The following is a 27,617-nucleotide window of genomic DNA, read 5'->3' as shown; positions in this document are numbered from 1 at the left end:
TGAGATCGAACGGTCCAAATTAAGTTACTGTTGAGATCTAATGGACCGTGGAAAGCCACGTGGCTTCCCAACGGTCACTGACAACCTTTTTTTTTCTTCTGATTTTTGTGTCGGCGACGCGCCCCCACGCGCGAGTGGGGTGCACGCGCCTGACACAAAAAAAATTTAATATTGCGCTGACGCCAAGCTGGCATCAGCATGACGTCACGTAGCCCTCGGGCTCTCGGGCTGGCAATCCCCCACGGGCCCGGAGCTCAGGCCTCCACCTTCGGTCGGGCTAGCCCACGCTGGAGCCCTCCCACCGACCCTCGGGCCCTTGTTTTCGACCCTGTCCCCCGAGCCAAACCCAACGCTGGGCTTGCTCTTAGCGAGGGAAAGATTATCTCTCTGGAGAGACGAAGTAAGAAGTTCCAAGTTGGAAAGGTTAGGGCAAACATCGAATTCTCGATTTCTAACTCGTCAATCAGAATTGAGAGATTCAGGGAGAAGGAAAGATGTTCTTCCATATAGTGCTGGAGAGGAACATGCAGCTTCATCCTCGCCACTTTGGCCGCAATCTCCGTGAAAATCTCGTTTCCAAGCTCATGAAAGATGTCGAAGGCACTTGCAGGTTGTCCTCTCTCTCTCTCTCTCTCTCTCTTCGGCTTTATTTTTTCTTGTATAATTTGCTTGATGCTGTTGGGTTATGCAATACACGTCAGAACACGAAAACAAACCAAAAGTTGCTTCTTGTCGATCCTTTACCGCATTCTTTCTCCTATCCAATTCAATATTGGCATTCAAATGCTTTACTTAGTGTCTTTCAAACCACATATATGGCAGATTGGCCATCACGGGTTGGGATGGATCTAGTAGTTGATATGAATACTTTTTGTGCAGTGGTCAACATGGATTTGTGGTTGCAATTACGGGCATAGAAAACATTGGGAAAGGGATGATTCGTGATGGGACAGGCTTCGTCTCATTCCCCATCAAGTACCAGTGTGTTGTTTTCAGACCATTCAAAGGAGAGATCTTAGAAGCTGTTGTTACCATGGTCAACAAGGTATGCTTTTCCTCTTTCACCTATTAACGTTTTATCATCAGTGTTCTTACTTTGCTTTTGCAAGTTCTTGTATTCTGTATAATACTAACTGCAGAAAATGTAATGTCATCTCCAAATTTTATAGATGGGATTCTTTGCTGAGGCTGGTCCTGTTCAAATCTTTGTTTCGAACCACGTAAGTATCTCTTCCCCCTTTGATTACTCGGAGCAGTGATAAACATTATCCATATCTTGTTAGAAAACTTTGTTTTCCATAATATTATTTTTTTGCCTTGTACAAAGTTGTAAACTTTTGCAAGGACTTGGGTTGTATTGTTGCTATGGTATTCTTTTACCTTTGCCGTCCATTTACCCCCTTCCTTCTAAATAACAAGTTCTACTCAACTTTTTAAATCAAATGTCAGTCTAAAGAATGATATACTTTTAAGTTAGTCAATCTTGTATCTTTCTTTAAAACATAATCAATGTATGTTGTATTTTGGCTTTGTCACCCAACCGGTGATGGCCAGCATGCCTCGAGTTCGGTCCTCACTGGAAACTGGCGTTGGGGTGTGTCATAAGTAGTGGTCTACTAGTTTTTTACACAAAGGAATAATTCTCATAAGCAATAATTCTATGAGATTTGTACTTTCTCAACTTCTTTGGATCAGGTTTCTGGTTTTTGGAGTTTAAAGAGTTCTTGTTTCTTTTGCTGTCTCAGTTAATGGGTTAAACTAACATGTCATTATGTTTTCCATATACAGTGTATGCTAATGTCCTCATCTTGTATTGTAGTTGATACCGGATGACATGGAGTTCCAGACTGGGGATATGCCAAACTATACAACATCAGATGGATCAGTATGCTTCAGTTTCAATTGATTCTCAGCTGTTTCTTTTAGCTAAGATTTATATGGTTAAACATTGATTTCTTGTTATTTTGCAGGTTAAGATTCAGAAAGACAGCGAAGTGCGATTAAAGATAATTGGAACCCGAGTAGATGCTACTGAAATTGTATATGCTCAATCTGTTTCTCCGTGACTTTTATGTTTTGCCATTTTCCTTGTACTGTCCAAGTGATTCAGCTTTAGTTATGGACGAAAAGGGTAGGGTGAGGATGATTTAGAGGCGTAAAGTAGCAACGTCATCCTAGCCTTCTAGGAATGGTCCTGTTTAATGTTCCCTTGATTAGTCAGCGTGTCATATTTTGAATTTTCAGCACTAAATCATACTGAATGTGGAGTGGTGGGATGATCATCATGATCCAACCCTACATTCTGATGAATTTCCTACTTGTTTGATCCTGGTTATCCGCCATAGTCAGTTTTTGACGCATTTAGTTTCTTAGAGCCTGGCAGAAGCTACTTCTATACAAACGGGCTAGAATTGTTTTGTCCTTCATTTAATGTAGCGTTCGTTTGCTTATGATACTAGTTTTTCCCTCTAATTTTGCAGTTCTGCATTGGCACCATAAAGGACGATTTCTTGGGTGTGATAAACGATCCTACGACTGCTTAATGAAGTTGGGATATCGTGGGCATGGACATTTTCCCGTTTGCCTTGTGGCATTCGAACTGTTGCAGACCCGAGTAGCGTGGAATTTGTGTGTTTAACTGGGGGAACGTTTAGACTTGCCTTGTAATCCTAGAACAGATAAAACCATTCTTGAACTTGTGTACATTTTAATCTTATTTACTACTCACAACAGTCTACTAATTCATGTTTTATTGTTTTGTGATCGGTCGATTTGTACATAGTATTTCGTCTAAATTGCATAGATCATCCTTGTGGTCCAGAGTAAGTCTCAGACTTGGTGAAGTTCGTTGTTACTTAGTACTACGGTCTATTAATATTCCTCTTCACTTGTAAGTGAGAAGTTTTAGGTTTAAATTTCGTCAAAGGCGAATTTGAACTACATAATTGCTAGCTAATTGTGAATCTTATTTCACTTCCACCCCCCTTGTGTGTTGTTTGTTCAAAAAAAAAAAAAAAAAAAAAAAAAAATCAAGATTTCTATCCAAGCCTTGTCATTTGAGGTTCATGTGTAGGGTAACAGTCCTTTCACGCGTAAATCGAAGTAACTCGTGAAAACTAAAAGTTTGGCGATCCAGGAGTTGGCTTCTAAAGTGGTTAGAAGCATTATCTATGCATCAGAGGTTTCTTCTACCATTTTTTACATCCCAATGCGGTTGTAAGGTCTGGCCAAAACACATGAGAGTGGTTCTTTGCGTGCTCAAATTTTGTTCCTCGGCACCCATTAATTTTATTCAACAGAAAAGACATTTTATATCCAGACATAAAATTATCGCAAAAGGCTTAGTAATTTCTTAAGGAAGACAATTATTTTCTTTGGACACTCATAGGGTTTTGCAAACAAAACGGATGCATTTTGCACTGTTCACAAAAAATTTGAAGAGAAGGCATTCATAATTATAGAAGAAAAATGGATGTCCAAAAAAAAAAAAAAAAAAATTAACAAGTAAAAGAAGGGTTTCTTTACTCTTGGGGGTGCTCTTGGCCCAGTAAATATTGTTTTATCTGGTGTTCATCAGTGGTGGTATACAATCGGTTTGTGTTAGTAATTAGTGCCAATAACAATCTCTAATAAAGTCAACAATCATAAGAGTCAAAGGGTATTGCTATCCGTAAACTCAGTTTTACCTCCCATACACCCTTGTTAATTTCATCCATCGATCTTCTTCAATTTATTCGATCCGACGATCGAAAATTGAGCGGGGTGTGTAAGAAGTAAAAATGAGTGTGTGAATTGCACTAACCTAAAAATCATTATCAAGCAAAGAAACAAACGTTGTAACCAGAAAAGAACAAATAAAAGTTAGATTGAAGACCCTTCCCTCTGTCCTCTTTGTTTTTCTAATCTGATTGGACAGTAAAAAGTTGCATTACAACATTGTTGTTAGCTCGGCAGTCGGCATTCAGCCTTTAAGTTACGAAATGAATTCCCTGAGCATAATCTGTCTACAGCAACAATATTCATATTCTGGACTCCCTTCAAATCACTTATGTATGAAAAAACAATCGCAAAAACCAAATTAATGGGGGAAGAAATCTCGGAGCATTCAAATGCTCCACCGCAGTTAAGTTATATTCAGTGAAAAATTGAAGACAATCATCTTGTTTTTGACATCTTGCCATAGAATATTATAGGTGTGATTGCAAATGAACTGCCGTTGCCAAGCTGCTAATTCACAAGGCCCCTCTGTTTGAAGACGTCAAGCATGGCTACCCCAATTTTCGCGGGAGACTCCACCACTGTAACATCAGCTTCCCTTAGTGTCTTGATTTTGTCTTGTGCGGTACCCTTCCCCCCCGACACAATAGCTGCAAAACCAGATGTGAGCAATCATAACATATCGGAAACCACACACTCATCCTTAGACAATGAGACAGAGAGGGTAAGAATTATCTACCTCCAGCATGACCCATACGACGACCAGGAGGTGCAGTTAATCCAGCAATAAATGCAACAACAGGCTTCTCAGTTCCACTTTCCTGTTTAATTGGTCAGAGAATCAGTTGGAGCAACCCATATCCAGACAACAAATATAGACACCAGTACTTACTGTTACTGAAGCTAACTTTGAGAATCTACGAGCAGTAAAATCATGTATGGCTCAACAGGTCCTTAGATGTTCAGACACCAGAAGAAACCTATGAATTATGGTATACAAACAAAAATTAGTGAGATTCCTACCTTAATCAATGCAGCAGCATCCTCTTCCGCAGTCCCACCAATCTCTCCTATAAGAATGATACCTAAAACACGCACATTCTGGAATTAATTTCAAATTACTTGTCCTCTACTTCAAGACATGTTTTATTGTATACTTCACCAACATCCTCACAGATGACAAAGGTAAGAAATGAATACATACACTTTACATCAAAGAAAAAGTTGGTTAACGCAGTGTTTAAGCAACATACACAATGTCAGCCAGCCAAAAATAGTAGAATGGACAAGCATCCAGTCAAAGTAGTTGGAACATGACGCTTATCATAAAGCCCCTAAAAAGGGTTGAAAAATGGGAGCATAAGAACACTTTCTATTTGACTCGACAAATTATAGTCGGTCAATGTCAATCCAGGGATGTTGTCTAGCCTACTATGCTCATTGTACTGATGTAATTTCCAGCAGTGGTGGACTGACCTGATTTTTAACATCGAACATATACTCCAATGTTGAACCTTAAAACTGAACTAACGCTGACAGAGTATTGTTTTACCTCATCAAAGCTGGATAACTGTTTGACTTAGACAATATGGGTGTCTGTGAGACAGAGATGGGAAACAGGTGGGTCCGAATACAATCAATTATTTTATGGACGCTCATAGCATAAATATGAACCTATGCATGCAATGTAAACAAATACACATGAGCGGATGAAGGGATGCATATCCTTCCATTCAATCTGCAATTTGATCAACTGCAACATGAAAAGAAAAGCTAATTCAAACTCCTAACCTTCTGTTTGAGGATCTTGTAGGAATCTGTCAATGCAATCAACAAAGTTTGTACCGTTAAATGGATCCCCCCCAATACCAACACAGGTGGATTGTCCAAGGCCAACAGCAGTTGTTTGGAAAACCTGCAGGGTAAAAGGAAAAAAATTAGTTAGATTTATAAGGAACAGAACTGGTGCCCACAAGATCCACACATCAAACAAGAAAAGCTGAAGATTGAATCATAATAAGAGTATCCAATCTACTGAAAGGACCAAATTAATATGAAAATTGTATGTTGGAGAGTAAAAATTGTAGAGGCTATTCGGATAGTTCTCCCAGTCTCCCTGGATTAAAATTAGTACTCACTGCTTCATAGGTCAAGGTACCAGATCGAGAAACAATTCCTATACGCCCAGGTTTATGAATGTAGCCAGGCATAATTCCGATTTTGCATTCACCAGGCTTAATAATTCCAGGGCAATTTGGCCCAATGAGCCGAGTTTTAGATTGCCTGTTAATAGCAGCCTTGACACGCACCTGAAATTCATAAACATTAGCTTCAATAACACACTCGCACAAATCACAGAAGACCAGATTCAAGATTAATAACTAGGCTTTCAGTGAACTAGTGAACTGAAAATAATTATCCAAGCCCTGATCAAGTTCAATGAAGTCCGTATTCCAAGCCATATGATAGTCCATGAAGGATAAACTCAATAAATATGGTTAGGGGTTCTTTACAAGTCCCAAAAGATGAGACTACTGGCGCATCATCCCAAGTAAAAACATGGTGACCTTATTTTTCCTATTTAAAGATATTGGTGAAATTAACACTACCATATCATGTTGTGGGATCCCCTCCGTAATGCACACAACAAGATCCAGCTCTGCTTCCACTGCCTCAAGAATAGCAGCAGCAGCAAATGGTGGGGGGACATATATGACTGAGGCGTTAGCCTTTGTTTCAGCTTTTGCTTCTGCAACTGAGTTGAAAACAGGAAGTCCCAAATGCTCAGTCCCACCCTTCTTCGGTGTTACACCACCCACCTGTTTCAGCACAATCGTATACAAATATAATCAACGAAAGAAAGAAAGAAAGGAAAAATAAAATGGATCACTCTTTAAGTTTTTTTTATAGTATATTTCAGAAAGAAAGCTTGTTATAGAAAATTAACCTTGAAACTAAACTTAGTCAATTAGTTGCAAGCACTCCTATCTTTCTTTAATATATTGCATTAGCGTTGCCGCATTAGGAAACCCACATCGCCAGTTTACATGTCAACATGAACACAATTCCCAATTATTTTTACCGATTTGAAACTTCGCTTTCGATATTCACTAGTAAGAGACAAACAAGTTTAAGCACATGAGCAAATGAATCTAAATACATAAACAAAGCAACACGAGAATCAAAAGGAAATCCCAAAAGTGTAAAACAGCAAACTAATCTCAGGTGGCGCCAGTAATTTGATAATTGATTTCGAAGCTTTCGGCTTTGTGTAAATCGCTAGCAGAAATTTCAAGAAAAATTGCATACACATCTAAGGCCCGGCCTGTATGAATGCGTTTGAGAAAAACCTAGAATTTTCAATAAAGCAAACGAAAATCGGAAACAGATGAGTGCACATATAGAGACCAATTTGGAGAAGGGAGAGAGAGTGAGAGGGGAATGCAAGTGATAGATACCATTTTGGTGCCATATTCGATGGCTTGCTCGGTGTGGAAAGTACCGTTCTTGCCGGTGATGCCTTGGCATATGACGCGAGTGTTTTTGTCAACGAAGACAGCGGGGGGCGGTGGCGGAGCCGGGGAGTAATGGCGGCGCTGAAGTAAGGACGTTGACGGAGATGCTCTGCGCGATGCGATCGAACCGATCAGCTTGGCTACGGCTTGACGACCCATCACCGTGATTGGCTTTCAAACTCTCTCTGATAGTCGTCTGAATTGTGCTTCAATTCAAGGCTTCAATTCAAGCTTAGATTCGCGATCAAAGAAATAGTCTCTAGTCTCAGATTCTTGTGCTGTGGGGGTGGGGCGCTGTGGTTTAACATGGGCTGTGCTGGGCCGGGCTTGCTTTTCAAAAGCTTTGTGGTTGTTCTTTCTTTAAACCTCCTTTTTCCCCACTAAACCTCCTATTTAAGGGGCAGACATTTGTCTGTTAGTTTTGACTTTTTTTTTAATCTTTTTTTATCTTTTTTTTTATCTTTTTTAGTATATCGATATTTTTATACTAAGGGGAGGACGAGTTCAGCTAAGCTACACAATAGGCAGGCTAATTTAATATCGAATTAGTCATTCATGAGATCAAGCCTAAAACCTCTTACTTCCAAGTGAAAGGAATATCATCAAATAGTAGTACTAAATGACCTGTTAGTTTTGACTTAAACATGTGACACTTAGTAGTATATTCGGACCTCGAACGCGTCACATCTTCCACATAAAACTTGCACGCAACAAATTTCCCGTTACGTAATGTCTAGGTTTAATAAGAAAAACGGCTAAATTAGCATAACAAGATGACATGGTATATTTGGAAACTCGATCCTCCTTCCTTGTCCTTTGAGTTGGATAATTAATCAATAATTTGTACACGTCTCAAACAATTCCTATATTAAAAGCCAACAAACACACGACGATGAAAGCAATGCTCATTCTATTCCAGCTACATGTAAACAATGTATCAACATAATCACAACTAAAAGAATTATCGAACACAAACCATTTTCATACTTCTGCGAAGGAAAAAAAAAAAAAAAAAAAAAAACTCCCTAAATTTAGATCCACATCTCCAATTAGTTGGGACCTCTCCTCCACAAGAAAAATTACAGATAGGAGGAAGGAACCAAGTTAAAAAAGCATTATTCGGCGTGGATGGTTCAAGCTTACAGCAGCAACTAGGCTAGGCCAATGTTATGATGGTGTCTGCACTTCCCCTTCACAGAACCTCCACGAACCGTCTTCTTGCCTTCTTAGAACATACCAAATTTTATAGGTGCTGCAATCACTCCAACAGAAAAGAAATCAAATACAAGCCCCGATAATCATCACCACAACCACCACCCCCCCCCCCCAAATACACCCCACCCCACCACATACAGTAACAGAAACCACAAAAATAATCATAACCCCTTCAATCAACTCACCTGTAATAACTTGGGTTCTTTTGCTCAGATTCATTAACAAGTTCAGCCGCTTCCTCTACGACAGCCTCAACCTCTGCGGTTTCCCCTCCAACTTCATCTGATAAAATCTCAGCATGTACGACAGACAGTTGTAGCAAGACAAACTTCCAATAACAAGACCTTGCTTTTGCAGCATCAGCCAAAGCCTGCCACTGTGAACCATGCATGCAATCGTAACCACCCAAACCCATACCGTAAAGCAGTAAAACTTGCAAGAATCATCAAGGAAAAGAACATGTAAAAGGAAGTAAGCTTAAATACACCTGAACAAGCATTGAGTCATCAAGGATTTCAGAGAGGCTGTGAACTTCATGAGTGGGCCCCAGAGCTTCAGCTTTAATTGCTTGCCATTGCTTCACAAGGTCTTTAGCTTCTTCAATAGACATAAGTCTCCGGAACACAGCTGTTGAAGAGGACAAATACGGAATCTGCCGATTTCCAGCATCTGAGAAGGTCCCCACCGGCTTCATAAAAGTCACCAAAAGCTTCTTAAATCTGCCAGCTAGTCCATTCCCCTTGATATAAGCAGGGACAAGATTAGAATCCGCAGATTGATTTGTTGTCCAAGCAATAGAACTTGTGTGCATATTTCGCTTACTGGAGGCCTGTTTAGAAGCACTTCTCATCACATTTCCCTTCAATCCTGTTAATCTTAAGGTAGCAAAAACAATGCACCCCAGTACTCCAACTAAAGTGATCCTTCCAACCAAAACTCCTCTCGCAAACCAACCATCCCAAACTTTACTGCGGTCCATGCCAAGATTCCTTTCCAATTGAACAGATGATGCAATGGCACTGGTTCCACTGCCAGTCTTGCCCAATATCAAGGGACTTCGCATATCAGTTGGAGCCAACTGCTTAAAAGCTGTTCCAGGATATTGAGAAGAGTTCATATGGGAAAAACATTTATCAAAATCTCTCCGTTCTGAAACAAAAGTAGCGGACATTGGTCTTTGACTTATGATAGGCAAATTCTGTGGAGCTACTTTGCTTTTCTTGCTCAGAGGAGTTCTCTTGTCACCACCAAAAAAGTTGGCCTGCAAAGACATACATACACACATACATAAACTGTCTGGTAAAATAAAACTAAAATCCTTAATCAATCCATCGTTGTGAATCTCACCAACGATGGAGGGCAATCTCGTGAGTCTGGAAACACAGCAAGGACAGCATCCTTCAGCCACATTTCCTGATTAAGTTCAGCAGGCAGTCCGACATGAGAAAGTACTGGCCTTGAAAACAAACATAAAGTTTGTACTGAAATAAGTAGAGTGTGAAATGGCACAATATAGAACACAATGCATTTTCATGATAAACCATCTATTCCACAGGCTAAAAACAGCTTTTACTTTTCCTGAAACAAATGACATGAGACAGAGAAAGTAAAGGAAAATTGATTAAGAGCTAGAGTGGCCCCTGGTTACTAGTGTATACTTTTTTGGACCATTGATGTGCATGCCACTAATTAAAAGGAGTTGATACATAAATAGACCACATTGATCACAATATACGCTGTGTAAATAGGGAGACTACAACAACCCATAAGAGATATACCAATGATTGTGTTGCACCACAAGTATCCTTAACTTCCTTCCCTACAATTGAATTTCGTGCAGCAGAATTTGAGTTCAACTCCAGCTTCTGAAGCTTTTCAACAACGGCAGCCTCATCACCCTGGAAACCAAGTTAATATTTCGTAGAGAAAACAGAAAGGAGAAAAAGGAAAACAAATTCAGTCTATGCAAGATATCCAAAAGAACTTTATGAAACAGTGCAGGACATAAAACTAGAAGGAAAGTGAAAAATGTACCTGACCAAGAAGGAACAAGCAAAAAGCTTCCTCAAGTTTCAGATCAGCACCCTCTGATGCAATCAGGCAGTCACATACAGATTTTGCTTTCTCAATCTGCACAACCATATGATAAATACTGAAATTAACAAAATGGAACAGACAACAACACCCTCAAGAGAATTTGAAGGGAACCATTCCATCAGCCTTCTCGTTCAAAACTAATTATTTCAAAGCAACTAACCTAGGAGAATAATGAACTTACCAATTCCTTTTGCTTGCTTGAAAAACCCAGTGCAATATGAGCTAATAACACCACATAGAAACAATTAAAATCAATTACAACCCGTTGATTCTGTGATTCAAGTGATTTCTTGTTCTTCCTTGTAATAGCTAAGTCATCCCATGGAAGAAGATCAACTATCTCTGAAGCTGTTAGTCTATTCAGTGCTTGGGTCAAGAAGCATGGCCAGTCTTGGACCCGGCATGAAGTTTCCACATCAAGTCCCTGCCTGACCAATTCACGCAAGGCTGCAATTGCTCCTCGTCTTCTTTCCGCATTCTCAGGTGAGTGAGACATGCCAAGCAATTCCAATGTACAAGCAGGTGCAAGCTCCTCCAAAGATTCTTCTATCTATTAAACATGACCAACTTATGATTTACACAGCAGCATAAGCAAGTATACTTTTTGGGCAAGTACAAGCATGGAATAAAGTTAAATGTTTTCAAACAGAAATTTGTCATAATTTACAAATTTCAAACAGCAGGTCCATGATCCACTATACTTTTGGATTATTAGTAGATATCTGGTCACTACTTTGCAACCCAAAAACAAGAGTCCCATTCCAGAGTGACAAACCAGATAACAAAATATTGACAGAATAGAAGACGAGAGTATTACCTGAGACAACAATGCTATTTTACCAAGAGACTTTCTACTCCTTAGAAGACACTGAGCGCGAGCTAGAGCTTCAAATCCTTGGGACACCTTGTTCTTCTCAAAACCAACCTTTGCAGTTGCACACTTCAAGAAAGCACCTAAGATGAGAAAGGGAAGCATAACAATGCAGAAACGGATGATACAATATCCTGACCTCTTTGCTGATATGCCTTACCTCTGCTAATGCCATAGAAAGAAGAAGATCATGAATATACTGCTTAGCATCTGGATGCTGAACAGCCACGCGGCCAACATCTTGCACAAGCTTAATTTCCCCAACCTATAATGGAGAAATCCAATATCATACACCCGTGTCTTGCAAAATAAAATCCTTTTTCGTTTATAATTAGACCAAAACAAAAAGTTGTTATATAAAATTACAAATAAGAAGAAAACAGTTCCAGTTAATAAAGTATCTACAAGAATCCACAATGAAAAGCACTGTGCCAAATGGAGTTTCACCGACATAGTACGGTAACTAATATCTGAAAAAAGAATTCAATTCCTCTTTAGTTAAATCAGTGATTAACAGTATTTATTTTTCTTTAAAGGGAAGAAAAGGAACAAAGAAGCAACATTATATTACAAATTAAGAAGAGTGCACAAAGACAAAGCTTTACCTCTTGAAGAAGGCAAAGAGCACCCGGCAACCACGCCCAAGGGATTCGTAGGGAAGATTTAGGTGGGATCTCTTCCTTAATATTGCCAGCGTATTCTGGTTCAAAAAGAAGCTTATCTCTCACATCCGTTAAGAGACCCTGGCAACAAACGCGTAAGAGAAAAGGAATTAAACTATATAATACATAGCACAACTTAATTAAAAAAAATATAGCAAAGAATAAAAATCCAGGTGTGTACCAGGCGAGATCGGAATGTATCCAAAGTGTAGCCTTCTTCAATTTCGGCACTCTTCAATTCCATCACTGATTTAACAACCTCATCTTTCTCTGCCTTAGCAGGAACGCCAATAAGCTGCAAAGTCATTTGTATGGCATTTAGTAAATGGTGACCTATAATGAAGTTCCGAAAATAGGGAAATCATAACACAAGAAACAAATTTCTTAATCACTAAAACACTAGACAGACACTTGATTATGGCACTGCCAGGCTGCTACGCTGCTAGGATGGCTAACGTAAGGATAGCAGAGTGATTTGAAGGTCTTTGATGGCAATGTTCAACATTTAACTTGTATATATGTCGCTATTGCAGGATCTCTCTCAACCGCAAAGAAAATACATGTAAAAATCACAATTTGACAAACACAGAGCCCATTCAAATTAAAGACGAAAGAAGCGACCTGGTAACAGGTGACGGGGATTTCAACGGTGGTGTGACGAGGAGCAGTCTCGACACCAATGTGGGTGTCGAGTGCGTTGAGAGTCCAGCGCCCGGTGAGGTTATCACCCAAGAGGCTCCTCTTGTAAACCCGAACAATTCCGATTCCAGAGGCGCTTCTTTCTCTGGAGGTGGAGAAACCACAAACGCAGAGCTTGTGATCTTCCTTGTGATTATCGATTCGGCAAAGGCAACAAGAAGACGGAATGCTTGGCAAGGCGTGAGACAGAGCACCAACCATGGCTTCCTAATTGACTGTCACTAATGAAGAAACTCGGAATTTTTCACATCGGAAATGAAGGAATGGTAAAAGGATGGAGGGTTTCTGTGCTGAACAAGAAAGAAAGAAAAAAAGCGCAAAACACACTCATTACTCCTCCCTTGCGGATTTGGACCGACAACGAGACATTTTAATTAACATTTGGATTACTCTTCCCTTTTCTGCTTTCTGTTAAAGGATGCAAATTTTGCGTATTTTGTTGTGGATTTCTTTTTTCATACCATCGTGAATTGTGGTGTATTTTGGTTGAACGGCTTTTGTGTTTATGTGTTGAGTGGTTATGCACAAACCTATATTTCGTTTCCGAAACCTTTTTTTTTTTTCTGGACACTTAATTTACTCTCATACATTTCGTTGAACTCCAAAATAATTTACTAAATGGTTTAGAACATCCTTGTTTTATTTTTAAAATTTTTCATTTTCTTTGACACCATTTTCTTTGTATTAATTATAAAAGGGGAAATTTTATTTAAACTCAAATAACCTCATTCTATCCACAACTTAAATTTTAAATGTGAATGGTCTTTTTTATCTTATTGTATAATTACTATTAAGTACAAGATAAATAAACAATAAACCTAAAAATTATTAATAAACCTACACTCAATAGTCAAATATTTGTCATCATGCAACCTTTTGTGAATTTGGGTTCATTAAGCATTATGAGAAGATTAAGAAGACAATATGACCATTTTTTGGGCATCCAGGTATCCAATTTTCCTCTTCCACCTCCTCCATATGGTGATGCCTTGCTTGAAGAGTCTTCAAGCACTTGACAAAGATGGAAGACTGACACCTCTAGGGAGGGCCATGGCTCATTACCCTATGAGTCCTTGTCACTCTAGGATGCTCACTGTTATTCAAGTCTTGATTAAGAAGAAGAGTTTCAGAGATAATTTAGTGCTAGCATGCGCAGTTGCAGCTGTTGCTGCTTTGAGTTTGTCAAATCCTTTCGTTAGGCAGTTTGAAGATAGCCACAAAGAAAGCCACGACTTAAATGAGGACGGGAACATTAGAGTTATACACAAGCTAGAGAAGTTGGGGTGGAATAAACTAAAAGAACAGTGAAAATATTCCGTGAAATTTTTTCTAATCCCAGCAATGATACTCTATCTGTCACTTTTGCTTTGTAATGCTATGAACTTGGAAGATCGTAGTGGAATTGGAATTTATCGAGAGCAACTTTGTAGGGAAAAGAACATATGCTTTGATTTTGGGTTTTTATTTTAAATAGGTGTAGAAACAAATTTGCATGTTGAATTGGATCTGTTAGGGTAATTTAGGTAGTAAATTTGGATTTAAAGAGATATTAATAATTTAATTACAAATAATTAGGGTGTAGAGAGTAAGTTGGATGTGGAAAGAGGTTATATGGATTTAAATAAAATTTCCCTTATAAAAATTTAACAGCCCTGAAGTTTATTAATTGCTTGGTTGCCACATTATTTATTTATTTATTTTCAAAGTCCTATGGATGTTCAAAGAAAATGATTTTTTTTTTTTTTCAAAAGTCAGTAAAACCTTTGTAGTAATTTTATATATGATTGTAATACTATGTTTGGATGAAGAAAATAAACATGAAATTTTGATAGAAGCATAATTTATAAATTGATATAAACCAATTTCGTTGTTTGGATTCATAAACATAGAAATGCATAAGTTTCACGTGAAAAAAACTTAGAAGTTTGAACCTCCAATTCCCAAGTTTAAATTTTATGTAAATAAGTATCATTTTCAAATTTTTATGAGTGAGTTCAAAAATTAAAATTTTCGTATTCAAGTTCTATAGTACTTTAAGGTCAGTCAAACAAGAAAATTTATAAATTTTAAAAAATAAAATTTAATCATTTTAAAACTTTTTGGTAATCTTAAACACACGAAACTTGCTTTCATAACACAAAAAAAAAATAAAATAAAAAAAACACACGAAACTTTGTGCACAAATTACAACTCATTAGATCGAATGCGTAGGCAGGCATTAGTCGGATAGGCCCATTCCCATTTTTATTTGCACGAAGTTATTCGAAAGCAGATGCCGGAAAGTGCTAAAAGCGGGGATCTGCTGGAGGGTGGGTGAGGTATGATCTGTGGTTGCCTAGTCCACGAACTTTTATGCCTCTTTCGCAACATGAGGAGATGCGGGAAAAGGTAATGGACTTAATTGATAGTCGCAATGGAGAATGGAATGGTGATATAATTGGTCGATGTTTTGTGAGCGATGAAGCTCGTATTATTTTGGGTAGGCCGCTCAGTAAATTTGGATGTCTGGATAAACTTGTTTGGCACCATACGAAGAACGGGGTGTATTTTGTCAAGTCAGGTTATTGGATTGCTCAAGAACTTAATCGCGATGCGGAGCTAGGGCGGAAAGGTGTTGGGGAGTCGAGTGTAGGGCAAAATAAGGATAAGGTGTGGTCTTCTATTTGGCGTTTGGAGGTTCCACAAAAACTCCGAACTTTATTTGGAGGTGCTACAAAAATATACTAGCGGTTCGTGTTAATCTTGAGAAATCAACTCGATACTACATGCCCAAATTGTGAGGTTGCGGTGGAACACAAGAGCATTTATTTTTCCATTGCCCATACGCTCGAGTGTTTTGGTTTGGGAGTCCATTCCAACTAGACTCTACTTTGGTTAAGGGAGATAATTTTTTGGAAAAATGGAAGTGGTTATCCAATCGGTATGAGAATGTTGAAGAAAATGGGAAAATAATGAGATGAGTGGTGTGTGGATTATGGAGACTTTGGAAATGTAGGAATAGTTTGGTTTTTGAAAAGAATGTTGTTCAACTAATTGAAGCTGTTAGGATGTTACGACAACAATGGAGAGAGTTAGAAGATAGCCAAGGGGAACAAGGTTCATGACTGAAGGTGGGGCATCGGCAGGCTAGGTTGCAAAGGGTATTGCCATCGTGTCGGCAGCAGCCTCCGTTTCGTACGATTAAAATTGATTGTCATGGAGCTTGGGTTTGAGAAACAGGATGGGGAGGATATGGTTGGGTGGCACGAGATTTTGCTGGAATTTTCAAGCCGGCAGAAGGTGTGGGTAACATTCTTTGTGAGTCTAGTCTTATGGCGAAGGTGGAGGTAGTATGGGTAGGACAGGTGGCATGCATGGATAAGAGGTTTGAGGTTGTCTAGGTGGAATCGAATTTAAAGGAACTTGTGGATATGAACAACGGAATCACTCAACCAAATGTTGTAATTGAAGGTATTCTATTTGATATTAAATGTATACTAATGCAACTGAGATCAATAGATTTTATTTTTGCTCCTTGAGTTTGTAATCGGGTAGGCTGTTAAGTAAGGTGGAAGCTAGCTACTTGCTTGTGGTCTTTTGTCTTACGTACCAGAGGATTTATTAAAATCATTCTTTCGAACAAAAAAAAAAAAAAAAAGCCAAAAAAAAAAAATCTAGGAGAATACTTGGGTCGGGTCGGTTGGGTGCAATAGACATTTTAGAGAGAGGTTCGAAACCCTACAGAGACAGGAGGTAGAGTTGGTGGTCTCCGGTCCGGTGGAATCAAAATGGTGCGGACCTCGTCATCGAAGAAGCGGAAACACGAAGATGATGGAGGGGCAGAGGCAGAGGCAGAGGCAGAACCTGAGGTGGCGCAGCGGAAGAGGCTCAAAGCCCTCGCCTTCTCCAACAACCAGCTCTCAGAGATCCCTGCAAAGCCCCGCGCGCCTCTCACACCTTCAAACGGTGTCCTTAAGCAGCATGGCAAGGACATTGTAAAGAAATCTCAGCGGAAGAACAAGTTCCTCTTCTCCTTCCCTGGCCTCCTTGCCCCCATTGGAGGTGGTAAGATCGGCGACCTCAAGGATTTGGACACCAAGAACCCCGTCCTCTACCTCCAATTCCCTCAGGTCGGGCGGTGACCTCTACTACTTTCATCCCCAATTTTCTTTCTCTCACTTGTCTCAGTTGTTTCTGTTTCCACTTTTCAGGGTCAGATGAAGTTGTTTGGGACTCTTGTGTTCCCCAAGAACAGGTATCTGACAATGCAGTTCCCCAAGGGTGGAAAGAGTGTCATGTGCGAGGACTACTTCGATAATATGGTTGGTGCCTTTTTATAACCCTGTACAAGTACAACTTTGTTTACCGCATTGATTTTCAAGTTGCTGCTTTGGTATATATATGCATATATATCATTTTGTTCATAGGCTTGGTTGATGACCAGTGCAATTGCTCTAAAATATCATATGAATTTGACCAAGGAGGATTGACCTGCTTGCATGGTTTTCGATATAATCATTTCAATTCTTTCAATTTTCTAGAAATAAGAAAGTAAAAAAAGAGGGTTAATGGGAGTTGATAGTTTCATATCAGCCATTTGTTGGTAGAGAACGAGGCAGCAGATTGCAAAGCTGATATGCTTGAAAACTTGTATTCTAAACGTTGTAACTCCTAAGGCAAATGTGTACATAATGATTTTAGAGTTATTGTCTTATACAACTTCCACCTGGAATCTTCTTGTTTTGTAATTCCTTTAAGGACCCCTTTCCAACAAATTTCCTCTCCTTTGATCTAGAGAACGATATGTTTCTAAGCTTCTTAGTTCTCAGGATTTCCCATGTGCCACTACCCCGTTATATACACTTATATTATGGTTTGTCTAAGGTCGGGTGCTTGTTGTATGAAACTGAGGTTCAGAAAGCATGTTTTACACATCTATATCAGGCTTATCAGCAGTAGCTTTTCATGTCCCAGATTGTATTTTCCGATGCTTGGTGGATTGGGACAAAAGATGAGAATCCCGAGGAAGCCCAACTTGATTTTCCTAAGGAATTGACTCAGGTTGGTTTCTATTCACTTAGGTTATACATGTTGTAGGGTGTGCATATCGTTGTTTTCTGATGATCTACTCTCGGAATTTGTTGGTTTCAGGGACAACACTCTGAGTTCGACTTTCAAGGTGGCGCAGGTTCAACATCTGCCAAAAAGCAAAGTGATAGTAAAAATGAAACTACATATGTTGAAGAGTATTCCCCACATAACAAGGTTGAAGATAATTTATCAGATGAGGAAAACAATGAATTAATGAAGGCAACACCAGTTCGACATTCGGCAAGAACTGCAGGAAAAAAATTCAAGTACTGGCATTGCCTTTTATTGTACTCATTAGATATTCTCATAAAGAAATCAGCAGTTGCATAAGTTAAATACGTGCAAAACAAAGTGTGCAACCTATGATACATATATAGGTATACATATTTGTACAGGAAAACAGACACACAGACATACCTTATATGTTCTGAGGCCATCTCTGAAGGATAGTAATGAAACCAACATTTTATTTTTCATTTGAGCAACATGTCCATATTTTCCTTTTCAGGCCTTTCTAATTAACATTCCTCTGAGTAGTATAGTTTTATCATTCCAAGGAAAAAAGAAAACAATTAAACATGTTGCAAATGGTTACAAAAGGCCCTTATGTCCAATGTCCTTTCACATGTAGCATGTGGAAGACATGAATGCATTCATTACTTTTCAGCCGATGGTCTATCATGGAATGTTGTGTATACTGTGTAAACTATTAGACAATTGTCTTCATGATATTTTGTGATACCTTCTGTTACATACTTACGTAGCATATATAATTAACCATTTTGATATGTTTTCTTTTTATTGAATATTAATAAAAGAAATGAGCACCTACTGCCCTGTGATGTGCCCATATCTTGCTTCAACTCTTGTTCTGTCACTTTGTTCAGGTTTGGAGAAGCTTCTTCTGGAGATGATTCTGTTGAAAGTGATACCCCCTCAGCTGAAGGAGAAGATAAAAAAGTTGGAAGACTTGATTCTTCATCCGGGAAGCACAGTAGTGGAAATATCCTAATTTTTACTGTCTTAATTTTGTAAACTCCAGCATTTTAATTTATATATCGTAATTTGAACTTAGGTTTACCATGCTCCTTGTATCAAACTTCCATCTCAGCTTGCTATATTTCAACTGATTCCCTTAACTGGTAGATACAGACTGACAATCTCAGCTTTGGACATGCAGACATTGATAATGAGGATCCTATGAAAGGAGCTCAAACTCCCAAGCAAAATGAAGATTCCTCTCTGTCCGAAGCTAAATCAAAGAAAGAGTCACATTCTGCCTTTGCTGGGACTACATCTAAAGAGGACTCTCATAGCAATCATGGTTCGCTCATTCAAACTACTATATCTACATTGTTTAAGAAAGTGGAGAAGAAGGTAACCCTTTTTTTTTTTTTTTTTTTACTTTTATTCTTAGGATTATGATTTGCCAGTACTTGTTATGTAGCTATGGTATGTTTCAGACTACCACGAAGCATGTAACTGAAAACCGAAATGAAACAGCTAATCAGAGTGGACTTGATGATTCTTGGCATGTCAAAAAGAGAACATTGCATCATGCATTGCCATTTTCCTTCCCTTTATCAGAATTTTCCTTCTTTTTTCTCTTAATGCTTACAATGCTCTGAAATTTTTCAATGTGTTGCAGAAAGTGGACTCCAGCATGCAAAGTGAAGTACAGCTTCCCTCTTCACAGGTTCATAAAACACCAAAAGGCCCAAGGAAACCTGCATCTCCCAAAGGTTGTTAATTCTTCCAAATTACGCTTATTATGAAAATATTGGGATTTGAGTACTCAGAATAGTGAATGATGTTGATGTTTTCCAGATTCTGGCCAGAAGCCGCACCAAAATGATTCAAGGAAGAAAGTTAATCTGGTTACATTTTGTTCTTAATGCTCCTTCCCCCTTCTCCCTGCCCTTTCAAACTACAATGCTAGCTGATTTTATCCTTGTCTTGGACATGACTGCTTTCCATCGGAGTGTTGTAGCTGACATAGTTTGTTGTTGTTGCAGGATGCAGGACCCAGGAAAAAGGCAAAAACTGCCAAGGAAAAGGATGCGGGTCTCTCTCTCTCTCTCTCTCTCTCTCTCTTTCTCTCTCTCTCTGTGCCCATTATGGTAGCTAATAAATATAAACTTGTCAGTATACTCGAGGAGATAAATTATTTGATGAAGAGGTGATTACATGTTTAGGAACTTATCAGTATGCTTAGGAGTTAGGAGGGAGGAGATTCATATAACCATTTTAGTCAAGTTTGGTAAGAGTGGTATAGATTGCAGTTTAGTCTGATTGTGTGTTTATGAACTTATGAAATGCAGAGTTCTTGACGTCCTATCTGGGAATAGTAATTGTTTGTTATCTGATGAGGTGCATGATCTTTTTCCGTCTTTTATTGCTCAATTAACTTTTAGTGATGGTGGGGTTGTTGAATGCTGCCCAAAACTACAACTTCACCTTGTTCAGTGCTGCATACAGGAGTAATTGTTTTCATTAGTTGGGAGTTCTCATGATAATGTGAGCGGTGATAAATGTTGAGTTAAACACCTGTTGTTTCCTTCAGGCCTCTCTGCTCACATCTTCATCATTGTTTGCTCGTTAGCAACACTATGTCAGATTAGAGTGGCATCGGATGTGATATGGTTTTGAGTGTATAATTTGATCTAGTTTATTAAATATTTATGGAATTGCAACTTTTTTTATTTTTTATTATTATACATCTCCCAGATAGTTACCTTTTTCTATTTTTATTATTTGTTTGAAAATTCTTCTTCATAACAGTTTCTCTTATGCATGCATCTACGTGTGGGAAAGTTAGCACTTATAAGTGACGTCTGTGTTTCTGTAGGAGGCAAAGGCCTGGCAAAGAAGAAAAAAAATGAGGTACGTTTGTGTCTGGGGTGATTCTTTTTGTACGATGGCCATTATTGTTTCCCTTTTATTTTGTGTGGATTTTTAGTTAATAATTGTTATCAAAGCTTTTACTCTAAATTAAAATGTATTTCTCAGTGTAATAATAAGATTGTGTATTTTTGTGCATCCTTTTGAGATGGGGGTGGAGGTGGAAAGATTGAAAAGAAGAGGGAAGTGGTTTATCAGAGGGCATCTCTAGCCATGATGAGGTGGATAGTGCTCTTATAATGCAATCTAACCAGCCAGAAAGGAGTTTTTTAGAGCATTATCTTATCTTATATAGAAGCATGTTTGATGCGCTTTAATTTGGTAAAATATATTATATATTTTGGGGGCCTGTTTAGTATCCAACTTAAAAAACTTTGCTCCCTTTTGTATAAGCTGGGCAAGGACCTGGTCACTTAAACATTATGATCTTTTTGAAAAACATGATTATCCAATTACAATACTAGAGATTTGCTCTCTTAACTTGTTAATGCTCGATTACCTTTTATGTGGTAAGATTGTTGTTTTAAGTAATTACTACATTCTACTTTCTAAAGTGTTGAGGTGTGCATAAACATGTAGGTTGAAGAGGATGATATTGAAGACAGCACCTCACAATCGCAGGTAATTCCTACTTTATTTAAAATTTTAAATAGAGTGTTATGGATATGGATTTTTTGATTTTTTTGGTGCAATTCCTTGAAATTAAGATGCGTGATTGGTGATGGCATATCTGGTGCCTTGGTATTTTGGGCGCTGATCATCGAAATTGCCATGATTTTTTTTAAACTGATAATGATTTTGGATGCAGTGCTCTAGTAATAACATTTCCTTGTTGACTGGAAATAGGCCTTAATTACTGTGGAAAATAATGATTTCTTGAGTTTATGCTTTGTGTAGGATACGGATCTTAGTGATGAAGATTGGGCTGCTTGAGGTCACTGGTCTCACAAATTGACACATTGCCATGTATTGCTATTTTCACTCACATCAAACATTATTGTTTGGTTGTAGCGTCGTGACATTTAAGTAAAAGTGTTCTTGATGATTTGGATAGGCCTTGCCTTGTATTGGAGAAAAGTTGAAGCATCGGCTTCTGGACGTGGGTCCAATTCCGAGTTGTGGTTCAAGAACTAAAATTAAGGGATCATTGCTCCATGTAATCATAAGTTGAGCATTAAAGTAAAGGAAACTTTACAAGGCATTTGAAAGCGGTTTTTACCATTTACTGAGCTACAAATATATTTAGCATAAAGAGTTGGTCCATGGTGCACATTTACCAGTTGACGAGAATTGTCGCAGCAGCGCTATATATGTGGTCCACCAACCAGGATTAAGTTTTTAGATAGTTGGGAGATAATATTTGATTGTTCCATAAGCAAATTCGATGCAAACCTTCCTTCCAAAGACTTGTACAGATGATTCGTATATATAGATACACATATATGATATCATGCATAGTGGGAGGCTGGGGATGGCGATGAACTTAATTAGTGAGCTTTACCAGCTATGAATGCATCAACTCTAGTGTTTTGCGAGCTTGACAAAAACTTCATGCAAATTGGCGGCTGAACCCCGGCAAGAGCGAGTATTGAAGCGGGCAAAGTCCAAGTGCCGTCCCCGCAAATCAAACCTGAAGCTACGGCAGGGACAAAAGCGTCTGCCTTGGCTTTGTTAACCCTTCCCCACAAATACACTATCAAGCTCCCAATGCACATGTCGATCGCAAAATACGACCCTATATAGAAAGGGATTGCCATTGCCATTGGTAGTGGAACAAAGCGTCCCCTCTTTTTACCAAGGCAATCCTTGAGCACGTTTATGGCAATGGCCGCCCCAAAGAAGATGCCACAAAGCATGAGGCAGTTCTTGGGTAGAGATTTTACACCTTCTACCCCCAAGATAGCCATGTTACGGAACACAACAGCATACGGAGCTGGATACGCACTTTCAGGTATTCCGAGGTCACTGAAGGCCTTGTAGAAGAGCCAAAACACACAAGGAGAAACTACACAACCCATTGCTGTCCCAACGACTTGGCTCACAAACATGGACTGGGGGGAAGCCAAGGTTAGGTAGCCGGTCTTGAAATCCTGGGTTAGATCAGAGGCTGTCGACACAATGTTCATCATAACTCCACATGCTGCTAGTCCAGCAAGAACACCACCATGTGCAGAACCGGCCCATGCCCCAATCGTGAAGATGGCCACCGTACCGTAAGTGGATGCCAAGGACCAGTCAGTGAGGCCACAACCGTATGCATTACAGAAAGCCAACGTGGGTGCAACGAGGTAGATAACCAATATATGGTACCACTTGAGTTGGGGAAATATGTGCGGCACAGTGGCAATTGAGATTGCAGCAAACACAACATACCCTCCAACAGCTATCCACGCTGGGATTTGGTCTTTAAGAAACAGCTGGGTCCGCCGCTGGTCATCATAAGATAGCTCTGAGCTCACATCTGGAGAGCCATGATGTTTCTTAACAGGGAGGATGCCGCTCGCATCTTTGCTTCGGAGTTGAGATTGCAAAGCAACGAGGGTTCGACTTAGCACCTTCACAAAGTTGTATAGCCCATCACCAAGGATCAGGGCAAGGGCAATGAAGACCTATTTAAACAAGTACATGATAAGTTCCATTGACACACATCCTTACATATATGCATTGGAAGAATATTATTATTAATTAAGGTTTTTTCTTGAGCTGGAAAATTGATCACCTTGTAACCTTGAAGGCCATTCATGCTTTTTGGGCTGAGCTCTTTATCGTACCAATCACCACTCCTGGTTTCTATGAGAGGCCACATTAATCCCCAGGAAAGAATGCCTCCAAGAAGAACTGATATGTTCACAATGTGGGGGCAAATCATCCCCACTCCAACATATGTTGCCGAGAAATCAAAGAAGAACCTGCGAATTCAATTCCAATTCAGGAGCACATATGATTAATAACCAGAACTGAACATTTATTCATATCATCGCACGCAAATAAGAAAACCAATTAAGGATGGGGCAGGGGTGGTATATAAGTATTACTTGTTCTGATATGCTTTGAGGCCGAGTGAAGGGAAGCTTGCAAATCCACAATTGTCTCCGGCAGTATAGAACCACTGAAAGAAACCCCACAAAAAACTGAAGGAGAAGAACTTGCCCAACTCCCTTACTTGTTTCCTAATTAAAAGAGTAGAATAGTCATTAGAATTTAGAGAGACACAACTTTCACCTAATGTTATGTTGATTTTGAAGACGTATGTATTAGTCATAAAATGTACGGGTGTGTATATAGGAATGAGGTTTGATGGTGCCTTACTTGGCTAGCTTGACTCCTTCGGGAGTGTGGAAACTGTTGATAAGGTGAGCAGTTGCAGCGCCACTTGGATATGTCAATTTGAAGTCTATGATCATGATCTGAAATTACCAACCGTATATGTCAATGAACATGTATACATTAAACTTTGATATACACCGCCCGGCAATGCCCCTTTCTCTATTTGCGAACTATACATAATGGATTCTTTCTTATGATAGGAAATGGAATGCATTGAGTGGGTGGGTGTGCGCGTGTGTGTGTCTAGTAGCTAGTGTACCTTTCGGAGAGGCACGACTGAGAAGAGGCCCAGAAAGCTAACAACAAAGAGAAAGCCAATGATCCAGAGTAATCCTGGATCTTTTGTGTCACCGCTGTCTTTGGATTGCTGCGCAATGCGTTCACTCATTCCAAACAGATAGCTCCCAAACCCTCCTGTGGTCAGTTTGTACATAACATATCAATACATAATCAAACGGAAGGAATTTAACACTAGGAATAGCAGGATGCATCCTAGTACGCAACACAGCCACATAATCCATGACTCCTCTGTGTCCAACCTTTCTGGCCACAGCAAAGTTGTGGCATCCCTTAATACTGGCAGCACACTGAATTCAACAATGGAAGATTTTCAGTCCTCTAGCAGGATGGATCCAGTTTTAACAGTGGCTTATTAGCTAGCTCTTCATTATTTTTCAGAAGAAACGATATAATCTTATTAAAAAGAGAAGATTTACAAGACTCGGGGTGTGGCGTCAAATATAGGTAAACAATCTCCATGACCAATCTCAACATAAGAGCTGACATGGTTTGGAGAGAATAACGCATAGCCAACAAACCCTTGATACAGCCACCAGTATAAAGAACAACTAGCTGATCTGTTTGAAAATCTTCGCCTGTGTATCCTCATGGGGTTGAGTTGCCTAACCTTTGACAACTAATCAGATTCCCCCTTTTTCTTGATCTCTTCTGGTAAAAAAGGTCTTACTATTTAACTACATATACATCAAATAGTAATCAAGTAAACTTGTGACGCCCTAACTGCTTAATCCCCGAAAGAAAAAAGAAAAACAAATGAAACAAATACTTGTACTCTGTATATATATCAGTGATGTATTTATGTCATGAACATGGTTGTCTGGTTCGTTTTAATAATTTTCCTGTTTCCTAATAGAAAAAACACTCAGGTTCTTCCAAGAAGATTAGCCAGCATGACAATCACAGAAGCAAATATATAATTGAAAATCAACAAAATAATGGAAGTATTAGTTTAAGATGCTGGGCACGGTAGTTTCTCTCGGTCTCATCTCATCCTTAAGATGGACGGACGGATGGATGGATGGCAGAGGATCTAGTTCTGAATTGAATATTAATCTGATGAGAGAATTAACTAGCAAATTAAGAATAATGAAAGAATAGCGCACCGCTGAACGCGATCCCGGAGGAGGCAACGACGCAGGTCTGGATGACGGTGTTCTCCTGCCTGGTGAAGGGCTGGTTGAGGAGGCCGCACCTGTCGAGGAACTTGGTCCAAGTCCTGACAAAGAAGAAGCCCAAGAGACCCGCAGAGACGTTGAGAGAGGGGATAATACCGGTGGTGAGGTTGAGCTTCATGACGATGACGCTGAAGAGGATGCTGAGGACGAAGCTTATGAAGAAGGCTCTGAACGTGAGCTGCTTCCGCCATGACGGCACTGGTTGGTTCTCGAACAACTTCTCCACCGACAGTAATTCTTCCTTTGCCGTGTCATCGTCATCGTCTTCCACCACCACGTACTTGTTCTTCTTCTTGTTCGTTGTCATAGTCTGGTGCTGGGAATCCAGCTCCGCATCTCCTGATGATGGTGATGAATTTATGTTATGATGATGACGATCGTTATCATCTTCTTCAAGTTGATACGGCCTCTGAGTGTCTGGAACCCCCATCTTACTATACTAATACTATTGTACAATTGTTATGTATTGGAATCCTGCCCGCCTGCCTGCCTGCCCGTGGTGGTAATAGTACTAGTAGTGTGGAATATATAATACTACTGACTACTGAGAGAGTCCATGAAAGGAGGAGCCTGCAATTTAAAAAGAAATAAAGGACTGAAATTTTATGATATTCAAAGAAAAGTTAAAAAGGAGGAGTGAAAAACAGAGTAAAAGAAAGGGAATGGTTTCAAACGAAAGAGACATGGATACGTCTGTGCCTCGTGTGTGTGGTCGTGGAGTGCGGACGAGATAGAAATGTTGAAATGTACAGAATAAGCTACAGTCTCACTTGACAGGCGGACGAGTGACAGGTTAGCCGTGCAGAGAGTGACCCCATCATTCGGATTTTTCTATTGCAAATAGATTTTCTCTGTATATCTTTTACTAAAATATACTGATCAAGTAATCCGAATTCTTAAAATTTGATTTAACGGTTAAAATTATTATAATCTTTAAAAATGGTCTCTATTTTTAACGTTTGATCAAATTTCAAAAGTCCGAATAATTTGATCTGCAAATTTTAGTAGAAGGGATTCGAAGATAATCTCTTCTCTTTCTACTTGGGTTGAGAAGGAAACTGCGAGGCTTCCCTTTTAGTAGGGAACCAGGGGTTAATGGCCAACTCAGGTCAACTTAGGTCATGTTTGGCAGATTGGATAAAAGATCGGATAGGACTAGTTATAAAGACGCAGGTGTTTGGCGTTTACTCGTACTAAATAAGTGTCAAATTAATTTAACCAGTCTGCTTATTTAACACGGTATACGCCAGATTAATAAAACCAACCAAAAGGCTTGGATTATTAGTCGACCTTTCTCTCTCGCCTTCTCTCAGCATCGTCGTCTTCCCCATCACCTTCTCTCACCATCGCCGTCCTCCTCGTCGTTTTCTATCATCATCGCTTTCTCTCGCCATCTCTGCTCTCCTAGTTCTTGTCGCCTTCCTCGTCGTCCTCCCTTTGTGGCCTTCCTCATCACCTACTCGTCGTCCTCCCTGCAACTGGGTTTTGCAAAGAAACATGGTGTGGCGAAGAGATGATTTCAATTTGGGATTCTTCCGCGATTAGCTGTTTGAATTTATTTTAGATTCTTCTGCAGTCGGGGAAGAAGAAGAAGGGAGAGAGAAAGGGAGGGAGTTTGAGGGGTGCGGCGGAGAGATCTGGGAACAAAAGTGATGGTTTCTGTTTTTTTTTTTTTTTAAAGTTTGATTCCTCCTATCCGGTATAAAACTAGGCACAGTATAAATAATATGGTCATTAGTCTGATACTGCACCAAACGCCTGACTAATTTAGTCAGTACTATCCGGTGGCTATTTATCCTATCCGACAGAAATAGTCAGTACAGTCCGAGCTGCCAATCGAGGCCTTATAATACTAATCATTCCTATCCTGAATACATCATACATTAATACATTCTCTGTAATTAATTATCAAGTATTAAATAAATACCAGCCTTAGAGGTGGGAAAGGAAAGGGATTAGCGAGCAAGTTGAACCACCAACACCTCGAAATCTACGTCCTCATCTATCATATGGGCACGCTTTTCAAAGCGTCAACTTTCAAAACTAGCTATTTAGAATTACGATCTAA

The 27,617-nt window shown here is 39.4% G+C and overlaps 5 protein-coding genes across 15 annotated transcripts; 2 read left to right on the top strand and 3 right to left on the bottom strand.

The window, feature by feature from the left end:
- The first annotated feature begins 363 nt into the window (after positions 1–363).
- Positions 364–2,763, top strand: LOC137724307 (DNA-directed RNA polymerase II subunit RPB7). The gene is made up of 6 exons (XM_068463048.2): positions 364–610; positions 880–1,045; positions 1,170–1,220; positions 1,820–1,885; positions 1,971–2,039; positions 2,481–2,763. The coding sequence occupies exons 1-6, from the start codon at positions 495–497 to the stop codon at positions 2,541–2,543; spliced, it is 531 nt and encodes a 176-aa protein (XP_068319149.1). The 5' UTR covers positions 364–494; the 3' UTR covers positions 2,544–2,763.
- Positions 2,764–3,861: 1,098 nt separating this feature from the next.
- Positions 3,862–7,602, bottom strand: LOC137724305 (succinate--CoA ligase [ADP-forming] subunit alpha-2, mitochondrial). Of its 2 annotated transcripts, none has more exons than XM_068463047.2 (7): positions 7,176–7,602; positions 6,327–6,536; positions 5,856–6,026; positions 5,509–5,632; positions 4,741–4,802; positions 4,457–4,538; positions 3,862–4,367 (listed from the first exon to the last, which is right to left on the bottom strand). In XM_068463047.2, the coding sequence occupies exons 1-7, from the start codon at positions 7,389–7,391 to the stop codon at positions 4,228–4,230; spliced, it is 1,005 nt and encodes a 334-aa protein (XP_068319148.1). In that variant the 5' UTR covers positions 7,392–7,602; the 3' UTR covers positions 3,862–4,227. The 2 variants fall into 2 exon arrangements, 1 of the variants encoding a protein (XP_068319148.1); XR_015955679.1 differs by having other exon boundaries at positions 3,968–4,367; positions 4,610–4,802; positions 7,176–7,599.
- Positions 7,603–8,125: 523 nt separating this feature from the next.
- On the bottom strand, positions 8,126–13,281 carry LOC137724302 (plastid division protein CDP1, chloroplastic). Its single transcript, XM_068463044.2, has 12 exons — positions 12,699–13,281; positions 12,259–12,372; positions 12,021–12,158; positions 11,576–11,680; positions 11,362–11,484; positions 10,726–11,094; positions 10,482–10,577; positions 10,226–10,345; positions 9,795–9,860; positions 8,935–9,708; positions 8,633–8,823; positions 8,126–8,484 (listed from the first exon to the last, which is right to left on the bottom strand). Exons 1-12 carry the CDS (start codon positions 12,975–12,977, stop codon positions 8,400–8,402), a joined length of 2,460 nt encoding a protein of 819 aa, XP_068319145.2. The 5' UTR covers positions 12,978–13,281; the 3' UTR covers positions 8,126–8,399.
- Positions 13,282–16,221: 2,940 nt separating this feature from the next.
- On the top strand, positions 16,222–21,999 carry RHL1 (root hair initiation protein root hairless 1 (RHL1)). 10 transcript variants are annotated; one of them, XM_088684826.1, is made up of 13 exons: positions 16,222–16,885; positions 16,967–17,077; positions 17,730–17,816; positions 17,907–18,112; positions 18,734–18,850; positions 18,998–19,223; positions 19,495–19,588; positions 19,674–19,714; positions 19,862–19,910; positions 20,695–20,729; positions 21,327–21,368; positions 21,645–21,681; positions 21,802–21,999. In XM_088684826.1, exons 1-12 carry the CDS (start codon positions 16,544–16,546, stop codon positions 21,678–21,680), a joined length of 1,386 nt encoding a protein of 461 aa, XP_088540952.1. In that variant the 5' UTR covers positions 16,222–16,543; the 3' UTR covers position 21,681; positions 21,802–21,999. The 10 variants fall into 10 exon arrangements, with proteins under 10 accessions (XP_088540952.1, XP_088540947.1, XP_088540950.1 ...); XM_088684821.1 differs by having other exon boundaries at positions 19,674–19,723; XM_088684824.1 differs by having other exon boundaries at positions 19,674–19,723; positions 21,759–21,999.
- A 61-nt stretch (positions 22,000–22,060) lies between these two features.
- On the bottom strand, positions 22,061–26,311 carry LOC137724314 (putative metal-nicotianamine transporter YSL7). Its single transcript, XM_068463056.2, has 6 exons — positions 25,478–26,311; positions 24,334–24,488; positions 24,057–24,154; positions 23,783–23,917; positions 23,467–23,656; positions 22,061–23,356 (listed from the first exon to the last, which is right to left on the bottom strand). Exons 1-6 carry the CDS (start codon positions 25,977–25,979, stop codon positions 22,235–22,237), a joined length of 2,202 nt encoding a protein of 733 aa, XP_068319157.2. The 5' UTR covers positions 25,980–26,311; the 3' UTR covers positions 22,061–22,234.
- Positions 26,312–27,617: the final 1,306 nt, after the last annotated feature.

The sequence above is a fragment of the Pyrus communis genome, chromosome 14 (genome assembly GCF_041283825.1).
Source record: "Pyrus communis isolate YQ-2024b chromosome 14, ASM4128382v1, whole genome shotgun sequence".
Classification (NCBI taxonomy): domain Eukaryota; kingdom Viridiplantae; phylum Streptophyta; class Magnoliopsida; order Rosales; family Rosaceae; genus Pyrus; species Pyrus communis.
This window is presented reverse-complemented; position numbering and strand designations above follow the sequence as displayed.